At 39.3% G+C, this 20,817-nt stretch overlaps 3 protein-coding genes across 5 annotated transcripts; 1 reads left to right on the top strand and 2 right to left on the bottom strand.

Annotated features, from left to right (window-relative positions):
- LOC143854794 (uncharacterized) lies at positions 1-381 on the bottom strand. The gene has a single exon (XM_077364906.1). The coding sequence runs from the start codon at positions 379-381 to the stop codon at positions 1-3; it is 381 nt and encodes a 126-aa protein (XP_077221021.1).
- A 4,077-nt stretch (positions 382-4,458) lies between these two features.
- Positions 4,459-7,442, bottom strand: LOC143855070 (flavonoid 3'-monooxygenase CYP75B137-like). The gene is made up of 3 exons (XM_077365234.1): positions 6,940-7,442; positions 5,943-6,440; positions 4,459-5,260 (listed from the first exon to the last, which is right to left on the bottom strand). Exons 1-3 carry the CDS (start codon positions 7,072-7,074, stop codon positions 4,619-4,621), a joined length of 1,275 nt encoding a protein of 424 aa, XP_077221349.1. The 5' UTR covers positions 7,075-7,442; the 3' UTR covers positions 4,459-4,618.
- Positions 7,443-11,033: 3,591 nt separating this feature from the next.
- Positions 11,034-17,379, top strand: LOC143855026 (putative terpene synthase 2). Of its 3 annotated transcripts, XM_077365185.1 has the most exons (8): positions 11,034-11,221; positions 11,320-11,394; positions 11,637-11,898; positions 12,013-12,385; positions 12,773-12,994; positions 13,816-13,954; positions 15,446-15,694; positions 16,929-17,379. In XM_077365185.1, the coding sequence occupies exons 1-8, from the start codon at positions 11,078-11,080 to the stop codon at positions 17,217-17,219; spliced, it is 1,755 nt and encodes a 584-aa protein (XP_077221300.1). In that variant the 5' UTR covers positions 11,034-11,077; the 3' UTR covers positions 17,220-17,379. The 3 variants fall into 3 exon arrangements, with proteins under 3 accessions (XP_077221300.1, XP_077221302.1, XP_077221301.1); XM_077365187.1 differs by lacking the exon at positions 12,773-12,994; XM_077365186.1 differs by lacking the exon at positions 11,320-11,394.
- Positions 17,380-20,817: the final 3,438 nt, after the last annotated feature.

A 20,817-nucleotide genomic window follows, 5' to 3' on the forward strand; every position in this document is an offset into this window, starting at 1 on the left:
TTAATGCTTATAAGGGAGAGTGCCCTTAGTTGATCTTGATTCTGATGTTGGGAAAGCCAAGTGCATCACATCTTGCTGCCCGTCTTGCCACATGGAGGCCCAGGAGGGATAGAACAAATTGGATCTTGATGAGCAGCCGAAGTTTGCAAGGGCATCTGCAACTGAGTTTCCCTCTCTGAATTGGTGATTGCAAGTGGGAGACAAAATGCAAAGGAGTGGTTGAATCTCTTTCCAGAGATATTGGATTGCCCAAGGGATTTGCCCTTTCCCGTCAATGAGATCGATTAGAACTTTGCTATCTGATTCCACGATCATCTTGATCATATTAAAGGCCTTGCAACAGCGGAGCCCGTCCAAGAGCGCACGAGTTTCCGCAACCATGTTAGTGCCTTTCTCGTAGTAAAGAGAGAAAGCTAAGATAACCGTTGATTTTTCATTTCGGATAACTTCTCCTCCACATGCTTCTCCAGGGTTCCCCTTCGAAGCTCCATCTATGTTGAGCCAGTTCCTTTAAGGGGGTCTCTTCCGTAGAATCCAACAATCCTTTTGAATCATTGGACGGCAAGGAGAAATGCCAAGCTGGGACAGAGAAAGAACCTCTAACAAGTTTGGTTCCTTGAGAGGAGAATGGCTACAATCCAGGTTTATGATACCCTCTGAAATGGTGCTGATGATTCTATTAGTGGGATTAGATTTTCCTTCCATTCGTCTGCTACACCGCTCTTTCCAAATTTTCCAAGATATGATGGGCGGTGTGACGCTGAATAGATGGGCTGCTTGAGTTTTTCCCACACCCCAAGGAAGTAAAAGGGGTGAATATATCATTCCCACACCCTCCACCCGCCATGCACCCAACAACCACACCCAAAACAAACAAAAAAACGTGACATATTCGCCTCAAGTTGCTTACCAAGAATATATCATTTCCCATCAAAAGCTAATTCAAAATCTTCATATAATATCACAAGCATGGATGGATTTAGGGGGGGCAAGGGGGCGCAGTTGCCCCCCTAAAAAATTTCATATACATTTAAATTCCAAAAATAGCCTCTTGCCCCCTTTTATTTCTTGGTTTTTATGAATGGTGCAATTGCCCTTTCTAACTTTTGCATAGCGTATCTTTCTGTTTACTAAAATAGCTCCCTTTTTTTTTGCCATGATATACTTGCCCACTTTTTACACAGGACAACTCACTATAGTGTGTAAGAGTAGCCAAAAATTCACTTGAGGGGCTGTCCTAAGTGAAAAATGTGGGCAATCCCTTTTTGCGCAAAACTATTACTCTACAAAAGTTAAATCGTATCCTACTTTATTGAAGAAGTGACTTTCTTGTAAGCATTTTTCTCTTTGAAATAATGGTTGTCTCTTAGGGGTTGTTTGGAAGAAGAGAAATTTTTTGCCATGGAAAATTTATTTTCAAGTATTTGGTTAACTCATTTTTCTTGGTTTTTTTCCACTATCATGGTGCCTTTGAGGCTTTTTTGAAGATTTATTAATTATTGAGAAAAGTGCTCCTGCGCACGTGCGTAGGGAGCTCCCTGCTCACAAGTGGCTTAAAAAGCTACCAATTGGTCGCTTTCTAGGGACCCCACAGAGGTGGACCCGCCATACGAACCAATCGGTGGCTTTTCAAGTCACTTGTGCGCAGGGAGCTCCCTGCGCACATGCGCAGAAACACTTTCCTCTTAATTATTATATGACAATATTTGTTCGCCCCGTCTTTTGCAAATTCCTGGCTCCGTCCCTCATCACAAGCATGGTCTACTTATCCTCCCAAGTGCCCAACCCTTTCAAGATCCTATTCCCACAATAGTCAAACAAATATTTAAATAATAACATGTACACTATAAAAGTGGTAACCCCTCCTGCCTAATACAACATGCTCTCCTAGCTCCCACTAATGGATGTAATTAGGGCTGTTCATTAGTCGGTGTTAACCGAAATAACCGACTGAACCGATTTCAGTCGGTTATTTCGGGTCGGTTTTTTAGCCATTCGGTTCGGTTTCGGTTTCCAGTCTAACCCAAATTCGGTTCTCGGTTTTAATGTCTGTTTCGTCTGACGCAAATTCGGTTTATCCAAAAAAACCAAATTTGGGTTATTACTACAAGCGGTGCCAATTTATAGTCACCCAAAAATAAACAATAATAAATACTCGAACTACAGAACGTGCGTTTGAATGGTGGGGAGAAGTGTGTGGAAATCGCGTTTGTACTTTTTTATGGATGTGGAAATGATATTTCCACCCCATTTTGCAGTGTCACTTCAAAACATCATGCTTTTTGAAACGATTGACTTTGATGGGTGCTGAGACACGTTTCAAGTTTCAGCAGGCACGTCTCACAAGAGGGGTAAATTTGAAATTTGAAATCACCACTTCCAAGGCTAAAAATTATAAAGGAAAATGATATATTCACCCCTTTTTTAACATGGGACAGCCTCCACTAAACTAGTAAAAACTAGGCTGTCCCGAGTAAAAAAACGGTGTGAATTTAGTTTTTACTTTTCTATTTTCATTTTACACTAACCAGTTTAACCCTATCTCTTCTAATGCTCCTCCTCTCACATTCTTTTGTCTGGGTTTAGCCGTTTAGGGTTTTGAGGAGCAGAGACTCCAGAGAGAAGGGGTATACCGCAACCGCAACCGCGACCGTGATCCCCATTTCCGGCGAGTACCACGGCAAGTGGCAACCACACAGCAACCCTTTGCTCTCTTTTAGTTAAGTGTTTTGAGGATTTGAATCCTTGAGCTATAATCCTTGGCTCTCGTTGTGATTTGCGTAGTGAATCTGTTCAACGGTGTGGAATTATTTAACGAATTTGATCAACAAATCTAAGAAAGCAGTAAACGATCGCATGCCTTGCTATAACTAAACAGATAATGACAGATATAATGAGATAAGGAAAGCAGTAAAGAGCTATAGCTAGATAGATAATCAGGATAAAGACGAATGAATAAACGTTATAGCTAAGCAACCAAAGTAGTAAAGTAGACACACTAGCATCCTATGCAAAAGATAAGGCTGAGAAAATGGCAATCAATCACATGCTAGAACAGTAAACGAACTAAAAAAAGTAATTCATAATAAACCAAAGACAAACCCACAGTGAGCTAACAAGATGTAAGAAAATAAAGGAATCAGAAAATCAAAGGTATACGATGACTAAAAATGCCAGGGGAAAGAAAGTGGAACACACGATAGGCTCAGAGGGCGATTCAAATGGAATCAAGCCCAGTGATCCTAATCTGCTGAAGATCGGACAAGTCTCGCGACCGTCATGACCTATCGTCATGACCTGGCATAAGAGACCATGTGCTTGCACTTGGGCGAATTGGGGGTGCTCTTCACCAGGCACGAACCTTTTGTATCTCTGGTTATCCGTTGCAACAGAGTATTTCATGGGATCCAGGGCCCATTTCCTTGGATGGCGACTCTGAGTTATTTTCAGGTGCGTCTTGGTTTTGAGGCTCCTGTCTCCTGATCAAGAGGTATCTAATACATATATATTGCCACCCATGCTGTGAGTGGCATCATTTCGAGAGTTCCTTGGTAGAGCTCTCCTTCACATTGTGGAGGTATGAGAGGATTGACGGGGAATCTCGCGTCCCTCGCTCACCGTCCTCGGGATCGGGGTCCACAGCTATACCACACACGCGCCGCCGGGCCGGGTGCGACTGGCCGGCTGCGCGTGTGAGCAAAGGTTTTTACATCCCCTACATTTTAATTTTGGTTTCTGTCCGTTTACCTTCGCAGTTTAAGCCGGCGTACCTGAAGTAAGCCTGTTTACTGGAACGTCATTAACTGGGTAAATAACGGTGCAGTTCTTGAGTAAGCTAGTGTACTTTAATAATGCTAGCGTAACTGAATTGCGCCGACGTACCTAATCGTTGTGACTGTTGCGAAAGTGTCTTTTCACATCTGTAACATTTATTTAAATGGCTCTTTTCTTAAAAGTAGTCTTTACTCCATTAAATGGTGTATTGAACGAACATGTTTGGCTATATAAAAGAGGATGTTCTCTGTGTTTTATAAACACTACAACAGAACGAAAAACTAATGTTTTCTTCTTGTTTTTTTACTTTACTGTAAACAGTGTTTTCTTTCTTCCTCTGTTTATTTTACGTATTTTGTTGGGCTACTATAGTATTAGTGTGGTTCAAATCTCTGAGATCGTGCAGTTCTTGGAGATCGACTGTGTGTCGGGCTGTTGTATCCTGGGGCCAGTAATCTGCTGCATCGGAATTAGTTTCCACAGGGGCGCAAATTCACCTTAAAGAGAGCGACAAAGTCCGTACCTCATCTCGCCGCATCGGAAAAGGTTTCACTAACATCGTTTGTTTGATTGTTTCTGTTTCTCAACATAAGTCTGGTAAGCCGTATTATTCCCTAAATTTTCAACAGATCATATGTGCCAATTCAAGTACAATGCAGATATAACATGAAGCTAGAAACCATAAGAACTGAAATGGATTCATCTTATTTTAGAAAATATTAAAACTTTATTTAGACTTCTATGAGCCAATTCAAGTACAAGCATTACATATGCTAGATATATTATTTGAAGCCAGAAACATAAGAGCAAGAAAGGGGTCCACTCATCCGTCCAAGCTCAAGAACTAATCGTGTTCAGAGAACTGAGCATAGAGCTCTGGTTTTGATAATCGTGGTGTGGGGATGAGAATGACTGGGTTTCGTTTCCTTAAAATCTGTCCGAATTGGTCATCAAGATCGAGCTTCGCCCCCTTTGGTAATTGCCAGTTGAACGAATGCAAAAGTGAACCCAATACAAATCCTAGTGATTTTTCTGCCAAGGGAACACCTGGACAAATCCTCCTCCCGGACCCAAATGGAATATAACGAAAATCATTTCCCTTATAATCCCATTTCCCAGTATTCAAGAACCTTTCCGGAATAAAGTCATTGGCGTTTTCCCAAACAGAAGGGTCCCTTTGTATTGCCCAAGAGTTCACATAAATGCCAGAATTCTTAGGGACAGTGTAGCCATTGACCACGCAAGTCTCACTCGGAGTGTGAGGGATCAAGAAGGGATTGGGAGGGTGCAAACGAAGCACTTCTTTCACTACTGCATCTAAATATGGTAATTTGGGTACGTGGTAATCTTCTAAAATGGTGTCCCTACCAACTAGTGCATCTAATTCATCTCGAGCTTTCTTCAATGTTTCTGGTTTTAGTAGCATCTCGGCCATGGCCCACTCTAATGTTGTCGAGGTTGTGTCCGTCCCAGCAGCCACCATGTCCTAGCACAAGTAGAACAAGTGTCAGTATACCTAAAGGTAATGATTTTTATACGAGCAATGATAGAATGAAGGGCGCCCTTGCAAAAAACACCTTCTAGGGCACCCTGAATGGTTGATTTTCTGCAAAGTGCATTTATGGTGGCACTGAAAAAGTGAATGGGGCCTTAAAAAGTGGAAACCGTGTTGACTTTGCAGAAATCAACCAATAGGGGCACCCTTGAAGGTGGCTTTGCTAGAGTTCCTCGATTTATACAGTTGCAACTGGGCCAGGTTGGTTCAACAAAAAGTAGTCAACAAAACGAAAACACACAAAAATGTGTCATAAAATTTGTCAACCTGTTTTCCCAAATCTGATCAGGTTGGATCAGGTTAGAACCATTGAATTCGGGTCAGTCCGAGCCAAAAACAGAAAAAATTACAATAAAAAAAGGCCATACCCCAAAGATTTTGAAATAACAATAAAATCAGGGGGATGGGTTGCAATTGGGCCGGGTTGGGTTGCTCAAGGCCTCAACCCTGAACTGGCCAAATTAAATTTGGATGGCTTTTTCTAACCCTACCCAGCCCAGCCCAATGCATGCAGAAAATCGGGTTGAGCCCAGCCCAAGTTGCACCCTAATGAAAATATTATTTCCCAATCCTTAATTATATTGTATATCTAGCTATTTTGTTAGAACATTACTAGCAAGAGGGCCTTGACTTGAGTCATGGTCAAGGGCATTTTGGGATCGGCTTGCTCTTCAATCTTCAAAAGTATATCAAGAAAATCCAAGCTATCTTTCTTGTTGCTCTTCACTCCCTGACGTTGTTCTAAGATTGAATCAAAAATCTTATCAAACCATGACATAAGACTCTTCATTTTACGACGCACTCCTTGTAAATCAAACCGGGCTACTACCGGAAACAAATCAGAAATATTAGGTTGTCCCAATAAGTGAACAATTTCTCCCATCACTTGTCGAAACTCGGCCGCAACCCTAGCATCAATCCCACCTTTCACAGTTTCACCCCACAACATGCTAGTCATAGAGTTAAAAATTGTTTCAGTTATTTCCTCTGTGATATTAACCGGAGTTCCAACTTTCGTGTACAAATTTCTCAACGTCTGATAAAGTTGCCTTTGCCTGATGCCTCGCCCGGCTTCGATGCTCCCATTGTTCAGAACCTCTTGGACGCAGACCTGTTCAAGTATAAATGTAAATTAAAACCTAATAATTCCTTGGTATTAAAAATCCACATGTAGGCCAACCCGAAAAAGAGAGAGGCCACACATGGGAGTGTGGAAGTATAAATGATTAAATAACAAGGTAAGTTATATGGTGGGCGGCCGTGCGTGCACGAGCAGCTCAATAAACGGTGTGGTCCACATTATTTGGGTGATCTAAACCGTTCATTTGTTGGGTCATAACGTAGATAGGGCGTGCCCAGAAAATCTTCTCCATATGATGATCCTAACCCGTTTGATCTGAGGATTAGGATCATCCTATGGAGAAGATTTTCTGGGCACGCCCTATCTATGTCAGGCCCAACAAATGAACGGTTTGGATCAACCTAAAATTATGTGGGCCCCACTGATTTTTGGGGCTGCAAGTGCATGCATGGCCGTCAAGGATATAATTTCTCAAATAACACAACTATTAAAGCTTAAGCTTTTGGAGTAATTGGTTGTTTCACAATACCTTACGAAGCATCCGCCAAACTGCACCGCGACTCCATACGATATCGGACCCTTCATACGTCATTGATATTCCTCCGGCCACATCATCGTGGTTAGAAAATATGATGTCTTGGTCTTTAAGGATTTCCTTAGCCATGGCCGGGGAATTTGTTGCCGAGCTTCACCTTACAAATTGGGCCGTAGATCGAAGATAATTTGGCAAAATAACGGTGGAGATCGGGTTCCATAAACGGAAGGTTTCCGATCAGAGGTAAGCCTCTAGGGCCAGGTGGGAGTGGCAATGTTCCCTTTCGCGATTTTCTGAGCACCCAAAAGAACCAAGAAAACGTGAAGATTGCAATGGAGATTAGAACTAGTGTTTCTTTGCCAAGTCCAAACCATGACCCAACTTGAGAAGGATTTGATTCAGTGGAGGGGCTTTGAAGAGTGGTAGTAGCCATGGTGAAGAAATACAAAGGGATGCTTTGCCTTTGTATTTTGTTTGAAGGCTAACTTGTTTTCAACATTCACACAAAGTAGGGTATTTATGCACATCAAGTGGAAATTGCATCTTATTAAAAACATGGCTCGAACTGCTTATGTTCTTTTTTTTATTAACTGATTGAGAACATGTGTATAGTTTTTCAACCACATGATTTAGTATCGTCCATGGTATTTTAATATCAAAGTAGTCTTCACTAATGCTTTGCATACTTTATTTTATTTTATTTTCCATTGGAAAGATGTTGCGCTTAGAAGATCCATCGTTAAATTCTTGGGATTTTCTTTTCCAATTTTAATAAAATTGACGGCAACATCATATCTATTTCACATAAGGGGATTCACGTGAACTAAAACTACTATATTCTGTCAAAATAAAGCGAAGCATGCAAACAAGTTATCTAATTGTTTATCTTCTCACGTGGTTTTGCTCAGTTTCCAAAATATCAGTTGTCTTTATAATACAAAGAAACCATGGTGACCGTTCGATCTTACATGTGGATCCGAATGCTTCACTATGGCAAGACCTCAATGTCATCACGTCTGACTTTTGTTAATCTGAAGCGTCCATTTGATAGGCTTTTCTTTAGATCTCTTATAGTCAAAAAATTATGCCAAAAATATGCGTGTTATTGGAGGATTTGCATGATTTCTAGGAAATATGAGAATCGAAGCTAGGCATATAAAAGGAACGGATCAAATTAATCAAAGGTGGTATTGGTCAAAGATGTAACTGTGTATTAAAGATTACAAGTTGGATTAATCAATGGGAGTGAATTTTGATATGCAGGGCATCCATTGCAAGATCTAATAAATGGATGGTTTGAATTGTACTTTAAAAATAAAGTATGTGCACCCATCCGGTAAGAATTGGTTCCCACTTCAATCTTTCTTTGACATTTTTCTAATTTGTTTTTATGATGTGCTACGGACCATCACAGGGGGCATTTTACGGGCCGCGATGTGGCTGCTCTCTCATGCAACAGCTTGCCTATGGAATGCCTTCTGTGATGGTCCCTAGCAGGGGCGATGCCAGAAATTATGCACAAGGGGGGCAAAAATTATAGTAATTTTTTTTTCTCCAAACAAATGAAAGCACTATTATAGTTTCCAAAAAAAAACCTCAAATGTTCATTGTTATATCCCTTTTATATCCCTCAAAGGGGGGCATATTTTTTTAGAAGGAAGGGAAAAACCTTCACTTGGGAAGAGAAAAAGATATTTTTTAGAAGGGATATAAAACTGGTAAAATTAAAATTTTAAACTCATTTTGTAATCGGGATTCCATTGGCCATAATACACTTTTCCGGTTTGCCCTTCTCTAACTACGATTAATACATCGGCAAAAAAATCGGTCAAAATAGTCGGCCTTGCTCCATTCTTTAATGCGCCTTTCTTGTTATAGCGTTATTCTTAACAGGCATTGACGGAGTAAATATAGTTACTTGAGACTTCTATGATATCACGTGTCAACTTGTTGGGGTTTATTTGAGTCAACAAAAAAACCCCTCTCTCTAACGAGATTATATATGGTGGCTGCCCCGCATCGTTTGGCTTATCCAAACCATTAATTTTTGGGCCTTACGTAGATGTAGATAGTGTATCCCAAAAACTTTTCTCCATACTGTTCATCCGCTCAACCTCTGTTATGTGCAGATTTCTATATTGTACCGTCAATTTTAAACCTCCAAAAATTGGAGGGTTAGGATCATCCAATGGAGAAGATATTTTGGGGCACATCTTATATACATTAGGGCCCAACAAATAAACGGTTTGGATCACCCAAATAATGTGGGCCTGGGCTGCACCCTCATACATGACCGGCCATCATATAATCTCCCTCTCTGAAAGATGTATCTCAAGGGATCTGAGACCTTTCAATTAAATGGAGTGCAAATATTAGATTCTGCGTGTGTCCTATTAGTACACTTTTATTTAGGAGTCACAGGTGAAAAAATCATCTCCATAGGATGACCTTAACCCTCTAATATGTAGATAAATTACATTTAGAAATATCTAGATTGAAGAGTTAGGATCATCCAATGGAGATGACTTTATGGGCAAGGGTGCAGCAAATCAACGGTTTGGATTGTGAGGAAAATGCCGACTATTTAGGATTCTATTGATGGTATTTAAGAGAATGATTTATTTCAAAATCAATGCTTTAGCGTCAAGAGGAGATGGGCGATTTTTTTGCCGATGTATTAATTGTAGTTTTAGAAGGGAAAGCCAGCAAGGCACATTATGGCCAATAGAGTCCCAAATAGCTTCATGTTGTCCCCCTTCCCTATTGGCCAATACAGTCCCGAAACGCTAGACTTCCTCTTCTTTTTTTTCCCAAAAAATTAAGGGGGGCAATTGTCACCCTTCCCTTTCATGTGTCATCGCCCCTGGTCCCTAGCAACACTTAGAATTCTCCAGATGCTCTCAATTGCCAATCAGCATTCAGCTAGCTAAGTGTAGATCACCAACATCAATCAAAAAAGGAAAACAAAATTTGTAGGGAAATGATACCCACCCCCCCCCCCCCCTCCCCCGAATATCCCCTCCCTTTTAACGGTTTCTGTGAGAATGCTTCACTGCTTGAGGATAAATTCACCTCTCCTTTAACGTTTTTCTTTGCCTTTAAAACTTAACGAAAAATGTCGAGGGGGGGATTTTATCCGTCAGAGGGGGGAAATAGGGACATGATTTTTGGGGCACAACCTATTTACATTGTGGCCCAACAAATGGATGGTGTGGAACATCCTATGGAGTGGGCCAAACCGTACATTTTGAAAAATACGGGTGTGTATGGGCACCCATCACGTGATTTCTCTTCTACCCCTTTCCCTGAATTTCCACCCTTTTGTTTGTCTTTTCCTATACTAACTCTATTATAGGTAGGGGTGAGAAAAGAGAGGCTTTTGAAGAGTGTCGATATCAAAGCAACTATTCTTACTATTTAACTATGCTAATAATAGAAAGCTGTTTTTGATATAGATACCCCTCTAAAGCTTCAATCTTTTCTTGATGTCGACAAAAGTAGCAGGCATTTAATGAAACGTGGGAAAAGAGGGGCTGCCATCTAAAAATGAGTAAAAAAGAGAGCTTTTAATGCTCCTTAACGGGTGCCCTTACCAAAACCCAAAAATTAAAGCTTTGAGGACAGCTGTACGGTGAGTGAAGTGAAGAGCACATGTGGCCTGATTTTGTGGACGCTTCCGCTTACGCCATATAAAATCTCCCAAAAAAGAAAGCATCATTGATCAATTATTATATTAATACACAGACACGTTCTTTCCTTTTATATGATTCGTACTGGTGTTATGTATCATGTGGTTGTATTTATCTTTCACATAAATCACGTTTTTGATTTCTTATCTCTCTTATACCAGGCATCAATATAGTCAGTAAATTAGGTAGATAATAATTGTTTTTCTTCTTTGTTATTTCTTGTGTCGAGTAAATTAAGTAGATAATAATTGTCTTTCTTCTTTGCGATTTCATGTGTCAGTATTAGATGTCATTAGTTTATTTTCCAACCTATAATACTGATTTTTAATTATACCAGTTTCTCTATTTGCTGCTTATAAATACCGATTCTTGTGACACCTCTATTCCAAAATACATTACCGCCCTTATATTCCTTTGTTTGATTTCCCAACCTTGGCATTACTATGGATCTTGTAACTGCAACCCCTTCTTTTGGTTCCATCATCAATTCACTAGAAGATGGGAAGCCACAAAGCAACCGCAAATTAGAAGTTTTTCACCCAGGCGTTTGGGGAGATCACTTCCTCGCCTACTCTCATGATCAAAATGTAAGGAGGGAGAGAGGGTTCGTTAAAAATTCAATTATCACCTTTCATTATGACAGATATCAAAAGTTGTGTAGCTAATGTGTCTTGATAGAACGCAGGCTCACAAGCGACAGACCAGCTGCGAAATGCCATTTGCGATGGACCCTAGCAAATCCCTAGAACGCATGATGATAGTTAATGCTCAATTCAATGGTTTATTTTTTTTTTGTATACTCACCTCTTTTTCCTTCTATTATACCAATTTATCAAGTTACGGTCAGAAAAGAAGGAAAAAGGATCATCGTAAAATTTAGCAAAATATAAAATTTAAGGTTTATGTTTACAGTCGGGAAGTAAGAGTTAGCGAGATCAATTAAGTTGAATTATAGCCTTTCATAATTACCATAGCTATTGTTCTTTAAATGGTACCATGTAGAAGTTGGATGCATGGAGTAAGAGGGTTGAAGAATTGAAGGAAGAAGTGAATAGAATGCTATCCAGAGCTAAGGGGTCACAACAAGAAATTGAGTTGATTGACGTGCTTCAACGTCTTGGAGTGGCATATCACTTTGAAAAGGAGATCGATGAAGCACTACATCAAATATTTCAATCTCAAACAGATGATGTTGATGATGATTTGTTTGTGGTTGCTCTCCGATTTCGACTACTAAGACAACATGGGTTTAATGTGTCTTCAGGTAAATATTTTTTCATTAGTTTGTTTTCTTCTTTCCGAGAACTTGTGCTACGTCTCACACAAATTTTCTCATTGATAATTTAAAACATGACTTTGTTCAGTGTTGATGAAATAGATGTATTTTACAAGTTCCATGACGAGGAGGGAAAGTTCAATGAGGCCTTAATTAAAGATGTGAGGGGACTGTTAAGCTTGTATGAAGCCGCACATCTCAGCACAGAAGGAGAGGATCTATTAAACGAGGCCCTTATATTTACGCAGAAACACCTTAAGTCTGGTATAAGCAATCTCGATTCTAAACTTGCAACACAGATAGAACACGACTTAGAGATGCCCTTGTGGAAGAGTGTCCAAAGGCTAGAGCATAGGCATTACATATCGGTATACGAAGAAGAGAAGGGACGAAATGATGTTGTGCTAGAGCTTGCAAAGTTGGATTTCAATCTCTTACAATCGTTACACCAGAGAGAGTTAAAGGATCTTACGAGGTGAGTTTATATTAACTATATATGTTACTGAGCTATAGAGAAACCATCAAAGCTGGTGGCACTCCATATATAAAAAATGGAGAAATTATATGGTTCCCGACAGCCAAGTCCCATGTATGATACTACGATGAAGTACCACCATTGATATTTAATCCAACAGCAGCCCAATTTTAAATGAGTCAAATATCAAGGGCGGTACCTCTCGCACAGGACTTCATGGTCGGCCACCATATAAATCTCTAAAAAATGAGTTCTTCATCATCATATTATCTATTCTAGATATAATGGGAACACTGATGTTTTTATTGTATTAGGTATTAGATGAAATGAAACATGCCACATTAGATTAACTCAGGTTAAAATAGACTATATTGATATACCTTACAGGTGGTGGAAGGACATGGATCTTATAGGAAGCATACCTTATGCTAGAGACCGAATAACGGAATTGTACTTTTTTTGGGCGATTGGGGTGCATTTTGAACCGCAACACTCTCGAGCTAGAATAATGGCTACCAAAATGTTGGCCATGATATCAGTGATTGATGACATTTACGATGTGTACGGTGAATTTGAGGAACTACAACTATTCACGGATGCACTCAATAGGTACTCGACTTACATGTATCTTTTATTTCTATTGCTTTGAATAGAGACTACTATTTTATAGCATTTTGGTTAATATGCCAAAGGACTATAACGTGTTACATCGCAACTTATACAAGACCCTCATCACAAAATACAATACAACACTAAATGTTGCCACCACCCTTACATATACATCTTTGCAGACCATGAGACTAAAATTCAGGGATTATTTGTTTCCCCAAACCAAAAGAGAAGTAAAGTGGGCCCTGAGAGGGAGACATGATAATGCCGCGAATGAGGAGATTGGTGAGATGATGCATTAAAAAGACAGGAAAATAGATTCCTGTTTAAATTAGGAATTTTTTCCACCATTTTCTCCTCACTCACCACCTCCTCAAATCTTTCTCTCCCACTTCCGTATCACTCTTCCACTCATGCTAGGTAGAGAAATATTCCATGAAATATTTTTCATTCTTTCTCAACATGCCCTTAGACATCCTTTGAATTTTCATCTCATATACTATATGTCTCTCTCTCTCTCTCTCTCTTCCATTCTCTTTTCTTCTGAAGATGCAAAGTAACAGGCCATTTGCCAAACAACAACAGAGTATCACCCAAGGTACGTATATATAATGCTGATATTGTGCTAGAAAGGTGATGGAAAAATATTACCCACGATAGTCCATATATATCCATATGATTTTTAACTGAGGAAATTGATGAGTTTTATAAGTTAGTCCACATGTCTACCACCATATCTTGTAAGAAAATGACTTCTTAGTTTCATTTGGCAATCATTAATAGGCCAGGAACTGATATTGTGAATGGCTAATTAATTTCAGGTGGGATGTTGAGTCAGCACATCAGCTTCCAAAATACATGAAAGTGTGCTATCTTGCGTTGTTGAGTACTGTCAAGGAAATAGAAGAGGAACTTGCAGCAGATGGAAAGTCTTATCGTGTACCATACTTAATAGAAGCAGTATGACATCTTAACATACATAAAATTTGAGCCATATTAAGAACATTTAAATTAGGCTACAGATATTGCCAATACCATGTTTTGATAATTGCACTCACTCATCTACTCTTTTATTATTTAAACGGCTGGCAAACGTTATTGCTGTTCCCAAAAATCAATCAAAAGCAAAAAGAAAAGATAACTTGAATTTTATACAATTATTAAACATGGGAGTGCCAACATCAACATCCTTGAGTTGTTTTGGGAAGATAACCTTGTGTTTCCTTTTCGATGATAATTTTTCGGGAAACATACATTTACACCCCCTCTAGTTTCTGACACATACACTTCTAACTCTGACTTTCAAAACGTGACAACTACACCCCCTGATGTTGCATTTTGTTATAAGTATACCCCTTCCGTCAACTGTCCGTTAGTTTAACCCGACGGAATGGCCCAAACTAACCCGGGTTAAGATTTTGAGGATAGAAATACCCTCACTGGTTTTAAGCCATTTGCAGAGGGATTAGGGTTTTGCCATTTCCTTCATCACCCATTTCCTTCATCACGGTGGCCGTCGCAATCTCCGGCACAACCCATTTACATTGTGGCATGGTTAATCCCAGCCTGATCTAGTTCTGAGATATGCTTTAGGTCATGAACCTTAAAAAAACCAGGAAATAAGAAACAGGGATAAAGGCAAATGAATGGGCATTTTTTACATACCTGAAATAAGATCTGTGATAGTGTGAAGGAATGAAAATGGGTTTCGAAGTTGGGTGGCTGCGAAGGTGGGTTCTAGCGGCTATCGATCTGGATTTCTGGATGGGCGAATTGGGCTCCGAGAGATGTATTTCAAGAGGGATGGGATATTGAACCTGGGTTTGAATGGGTTTGGCACTGAATTTGGGCATGAATAGATTTGGAAATGAGATGGGTTTGGTATTGAATCTAGGTTGGCATGGGTATAGAAATGAGATGGATAAATGAGATGGATATGGTATTGAATCTGGATTTGAATGGTTTTGAAGATGAGTGAAGTGGGCTTGGAGCTGGTTCAAAGTGGATTTTGGGCCTGCACATTTGGAGCATATTTTTAGGTATCCAGGTTGAAGATGAGATGGGTTTCATGTTTTTTAGATAGGGATTTTGAACAATTCGTTGAAGTTTTTTGGTGATTCAAGTTAGGATGGATTTAGATCCAAGTTACTGTATTTTGATTTCAGTTCACGTATTAAGGTTCAATAGATCTAAGATTCAATACCCACCTTTGCAGCCACCATATCCATCTCATTTTCAGTTGGGGAAGACGAGAGCATTTTGGTCATTTCCGCCTTACCATCTATTCCGTCACGTTAAAAAAAACCCATTGTAACTTCAGGGGGTGTAGTTGTCACGTTTTGAAAGTCAGGGTTAGAAGTGTATGTGTCAAAAGCTAGAGGGGGTGTAAATGTATTTTTCCCTAATTTTTATGTTCTAATATTATGGTTGAACAACTTGCTCTTATCGCAGATGAAATGGTTAACAGGAGCATACTTTAATGAAGCTGTATGGTATAACAAGGGATATGTACCTCTATTCAATGAGCATTTAACCCTCTCATTGATCAGTTGTGGTTACCCAAGTATTACTATCCTCACTTTTGTTGGGATGGATGAAATTGCAACAAAGGAGGCATTTGATTGGGCAAGCACAAGGCCCAAGATTGTTATGGATGCATCAATAGTTAACCGACTCCGAGATGACATCGTGGGAAGCAAGGTAGGATGCTGATTTACATGAAACATTTACAGTAATATTGTGAAAAAAAAAAAAAAGCTCAGTGGACTTAATAAAATTATGAATCCTTGAAGGGAAGTGATATATTCGCCCCTTTGGATTACTTGTGAAACCCAGCAGTAGTGTATAAAGGATAGTAGACGGGCTGATACACTGCTGCTGGGTGTCCCAAGTAATCAAAAGGGGCGGATATATCACTTCCCATCCTTAAAACTAGGGCTGCAACTCGGGTCGGACGGGACGGGTTTTGGAGAACCCAACCCTACCCGAGAAATATCTCGGGTCGGGTCGGGTCGAGTTTTTTTTCGGAAAACCCACGATTCCCAAACCCGGCCCTACCCATGATAAATCTTGGGTCGGGTCGTGTTTTTTCACTTTGACGCAATTTTTTAAGGAAAACTCTTGTTTGGCAAGGCAACTCAACTCATAGAAGCAGAAATTACACTCACATTACACTTGAATCAAACAATGATGTAATTACACTCACATTACACTTGAATCAAACAATGCTGTAATCAAACAATGCTGTAATTACAATCAAACAATGCTGAATCAAACACTTGAATCAACTCAACTCATAGAAGCAGAAATTACACTCACATACTATAACAGTGCGTGCGTAGGTTTTCACTTTTAACTTTTAACTAACAATAGAAAAAAAAAATACATACTATAAATTATGTAACTCGGGTCGGGCCCCTTCAAACCCGGCTCGACCCGAGATTCATGCGGGCTTTTGGATGCTCAACCCGGCTCGACCCGAAACCCGAGAAACCTGAACCCAACCCAGGCTATTTTCGGGTCGGGTCGATGCAGGTCGGGTAAAACCCGGCTCGAGTTGCAGCCCTACTTAAAACAACCTTCATATTCTTGTCATGTCTCATGACTATTTTAATGACAAACTACCTTCTCAGTACAATAACATTCTTATCCCCCACAAACTAATTACCTCTAATTTCTTAAGAGATTGCTAACTGTACTAGAGTTAAAAGCTAATCCAACTAAACAAAACTTAGGGATGTGCCTATATCTAAATCAGAAGGTGTTTTATGTCCAGCCATTGAGTTATGGGTTGAGTAAGTCTTTTTAACCCAAAAAAAAAAAATCATAATACATGCATCAACTAATTTAAGTAACATGAGACAAGAAGATAAAATGTGTAATTATTTTTTGTATTGATTTTAATATTATTTTTATGTATCATTGACATTTGAAGTTTGAACAAGAACGAGGGCATGTTGTATCATCTCTCGAATGCTATGTCAAGGAGCATGGGTGCTCAGAGCAGGAGGCGTGTGATAAGTTGCAAGAATTGATTAAGATTGCATGGAAAGGCCTAAGTCAAGCCTACCTTGACCCTCCTGTCTCACTTGCTCTCCTTATGCCAATTGTCAATCTCGCACGTGTTATGGAAGTATTGTACAAAAATGATGATGGATACACATTTGCAGAAGGGAAGACCAAAGAGCGGATCATCGCATTGTTTGTTGAACCGATTGCCCTTTAAGAATAGATGCGGTTCACTTAGTTTTATGGCCGGTTTAAATGTTCCTCAATAAAGGATTGATTATCTTACTATTGGATGTAATATGTAATAGCATTAATAGTACTTTGTGTTTACTATGCTATCTAAATTGGTGGATAATAATATGTAAAAGGGTTACTAATGTTGTACGTGTGTTTAGTATCTTCTCTGGTTGTAATGTGTGTTTTGTGCCAAAGTGAATACTTTCTTTAGAGAGACCTAAGGAACATGTTTATAGCAAAGCTCGTAGTTTATCTTTACACTTATTAAAAGATTAAGTGTAAAATCCATCACCTAAATAAAAAATCAGTCACCTATAAGAAATTATCCGGAAAAATCTTCATCATCAATAAAAGGCGTCACTAAGGGGCCGTTTGGATACGCGGATTTTAGAATCCAGATTTTATTTTGAAAACAGTGTAAAATAGGGTTGATGATCAAGCTGTTGTATGCTATCCTGACAGCGTTTCTCGAATTTTAAAGAAGAAATCAAGGTTTTAGAAATCTCTCCCTCATCCTGAGATTTCTAAAACCTGGAAACATATGATCTGCTCCTCTCTTGCTGACAGAAAGAAGGGCGAGAAATCAGAAAACGACGGTTGATCCGCTTCTTCTCTCGTCTCTCATCTACAATTTTGAAGAAATTCCGGATTCTAAAATCCTCATATCCATTCCATCTAACCAATCCCCATTTCCCACCTTAATTTCGTATCCCTTATGCCTCCAAAGAGTCGAAAAGGAATGGAAATTTCCTCCAACGTTCTATAAATACCCACCCCTCTCCCTTATTTTACGATCAAGCAAAAATGTCCCCCTCTCCTAGCCATTAAGAAAAGCATTCGTCCATAGTCCATACCCTCTCTCTCCTCTAGAAAATCCAACCCAATTTCCCATTCCCACCTGTAGACACCCCATTTTGCTCTACCTTAATCGATAAAGAAATTAGGGTTTGTTTTCCGTCGGTTTTCCAATGTCTTTCTTTCCCGCATCCGTTTGTTACATTTCTAAATATTTTTGGTCATTTCCGTCGTGTTTCGCATTTTCCCGCTAAATGTTGAGAAGGATTATTCAGAAAAATCTAAACTAGGGAGAATTTGTACCTGCTAGTGTGGGACCTGCTAGTGTGGGACCTGCTAGTGTGGGACCCGTTTGTGTGGGACCCGCTGGTGTGGGACCTGCTAGTGTGGGACCTGCTAGTGTGGGACCCGTTTGTGTGGGACCCGCTGATGTGGGACCCGCTTGTGTAGGGCCCGCTGATGTGGGACCCGCTTGTGCGGAACCCCCAAAGTGGGACTCACCATTAGCATGACTTAACTTTCTCTACCATTTCCACTAACTTTATTTTTTCCCTTTTAAAATAACACCATTATCTCCATTACCATTATATATTCCATGATTCCCACCACCATTCCCACCATTCCATTATATATTCCATTATTCCCACCACCATTCCCACCATCCCATTATATATTCCATTATTTCCATCACCATTCCCACCATTCTCATTATCTATTCCATTATTCCCACCACCATTCCCACTATTCCATTATCTATTCCATTATTCCCACCACCATTCCCACTATTCCATTATATATTCCATTATTCCCACCACCATTCCCACCATTACCATTATATATTCTCCACCATACCCACCATTCTCATTTTTTATTTTCCACCTCTCCATCTTCTCCCACTAAGTTTTTCACTATATAAAGAGAGGAGAGGAAGAGGGGATGAGAGGAAGAAAAGAGGACCAAGGTGGCTCATCTCATAAAAATCCTTCTTCCAATCACTTCCTCTATCAACAGTGAGGGAAACAAAAAAATAAAAAAAATAAAAAAGAAGAAAGAGAAAGCGAAAGACGGCGGAGCGGATCGGCGGCGGCGATTGTTCTTAACTCTTGGATTGGGCGGAGATCTTCACCACAGGTAGGTACATTGTTTTTCGAATTTTTCCGAATTTTTCCGCAAATCGTGTTTTAAAAATAGAAAACTCTTCAAAAAAAAAAACATCTTTTGACAAAGAAACATAAATTATATACTAAACAGACTCCAAAATTAATGCAATTTCGTGGAAAAATACTATGATACTGACACATTCTACCATGAATTTGTAACGATATTTGGAGTTTATTTGGTATATTATTTAATACTTTCTTTGAAAATTATCAGATTTTGTGAGAATTGTTACTGACACTAGATCACCATTAAAATTCTTCCAATTTTTACAGTAGTCATATATTCCATATTCCTTGTTTCTGTAAAAGTTTCAAGTTCTTTGGATCTGTTTTCATATGGGATGTAGTGTTAATTCACAATCTGGTCTGAAACTTGTAAAATCCGAAATTGGTAGTAAATAGCCTTTAAAATTTATGAAATTCTCACAGCATGCTATGTCTATTCATATCTTATATCTGTAGAAATTTCATAGAATTTAAATTTCTATTTCTTGTAGTTTCTGTGTTAATTTGCAATCTGGTCATTGAATTGATAAATCAAGATTAAATATGAATTTAACATAAAAATCTATAAAACTCATCCAGTAAGCTACATACATTCCCATCTTGCTGCTGTTGAAATTTCAAATCATTTCGAATTTATTTGCAACAATTTCACTTGTAAAACCACTCATAGGCTTAAAATTGTTAAAATCCATTGAAAATTCGAAATTAATTAAAAATTATTGTAAAAATTCCTAAAGAACTTTTAAATTCTGTCACATGTTCACTCCTTAATCCATTGAAACAGAAATTTTAGGATCTTTAGATTTTCCTGGAAAAATGGCCAGTGCATCCATAATCGTATCCCAATTGCAACCGATCTTTGACAATTTGAATATTTAAGCTATAGCATGTTGTTGGCTCCGAGGTTACTGTCCACGGAAATCCTGAGATTTGCCAGGCAATAAGATGCCATAACCTAAGTACTAAATTGCACAAAGAAAGAACGCACGATTCCCTTCCTTGGATGCTATTCTGGGCCGAAATTGGTGAACCCTAGAACCATTGGTAATCCTCAAGTGTCCATAAATCGAAAATCCAGGAAATCTGAAATTAATTAACTTCAAGAATTTGAATTGATTTGTCTCGAGTCTTCCGGAACCATTGGATTATGGTTTCCAATCTAAGAACCATTAGAGCCCAATTTAGGAACACTAGTGTTGTGTCGTGTCCTAAGTTTTAGGGAGTCCTAGAGTTAGGAGTCCAGCCTCATCACGGACGCTTGCTATGTATAGCAACCGTACCATAGGTCTAGTTACACTAGTCACCCGATCTTTCCCTAGGACAAGCCTAGTAAACTAGGATGTAGGCAAACCTGCATTAGTCTAAGGGACAACTTGCATTCAGATAAGAATCATATAGCATCTTAGATGAAATCCTAAGATAATAAAATCCTCAACTTGAATTAAATAATTCCTCTTAAAACTGTTGAAACAGTCAAATCCGTCTAAGTCGGTGTCCTAGTTGAGTTAGGCATATGTAGCTTAGCTTAGGTGCACCGAACTACGTCGACTCTGATCCCAGTGAGGCTTGGGTACGTAGGCAGCTTGGATGTCTGATGGCATACCACCCGCGAGTCGG

This window comes from Tasmannia lanceolata, unplaced genomic scaffold, assembly GCF_043159265.1.
Source record: "Tasmannia lanceolata isolate RefF3 unplaced genomic scaffold, GAP_Taslan_0.1 ptg000020l, whole genome shotgun sequence".
Lineage (NCBI taxonomy): Eukaryota > Viridiplantae > Streptophyta > Magnoliopsida > Canellales > Winteraceae > Tasmannia > Tasmannia lanceolata.

Excerpts from the sequence above, each read along its gene's own strand:
- LOC143854794 (XM_077364906.1), bottom strand. The coding sequence starts at position 381 with ATGGTTGCGGAAACTCGTGCGCTCTTGGACGGGCTCCGCTGTTGCAAG.
- LOC143855070 (XM_077365234.1), bottom strand. The coding sequence starts at position 7,074 with ATGGCTAAGGAAATCCTTAAAGACCAAGACATCATATTTTCTAACCAC. Across the intron at positions 6,441-6,939 it reads TTTGGCGGATGCTTCGTAAG|GTCTGCGTCCAAGAGGTTCT; the intron begins GTATTGTGAAAC and ends ATACTTGAACAG. Across the intron at positions 5,261-5,942 it reads AAGTCAAGGCCCTCTTGCTA|GACATGGTGGCTGCTGGGAC; the intron begins GTAATGTTCTAA and ends TACTTGTGCTAG.
- LOC143855026 (XM_077365185.1), top strand. The coding sequence starts at position 11,078 with ATGGATCTTGTAACTGCAACCCCTTCTTTTGGTTCCATCATCAATTCA. Across the intron at positions 11,899-12,012 it reads TGGGTTTAATGTGTCTTCAG|ATGTATTTTACAAGTTCCAT; the intron begins GTAAATATTTTT and ends TTGATGAAATAG. Across the intron at positions 15,695-16,928 it reads ATGACATCGTGGGAAGCAAG|TTTGAACAAGAACGAGGGCA; the intron begins GTAGGATGCTGA and ends TGACATTTGAAG.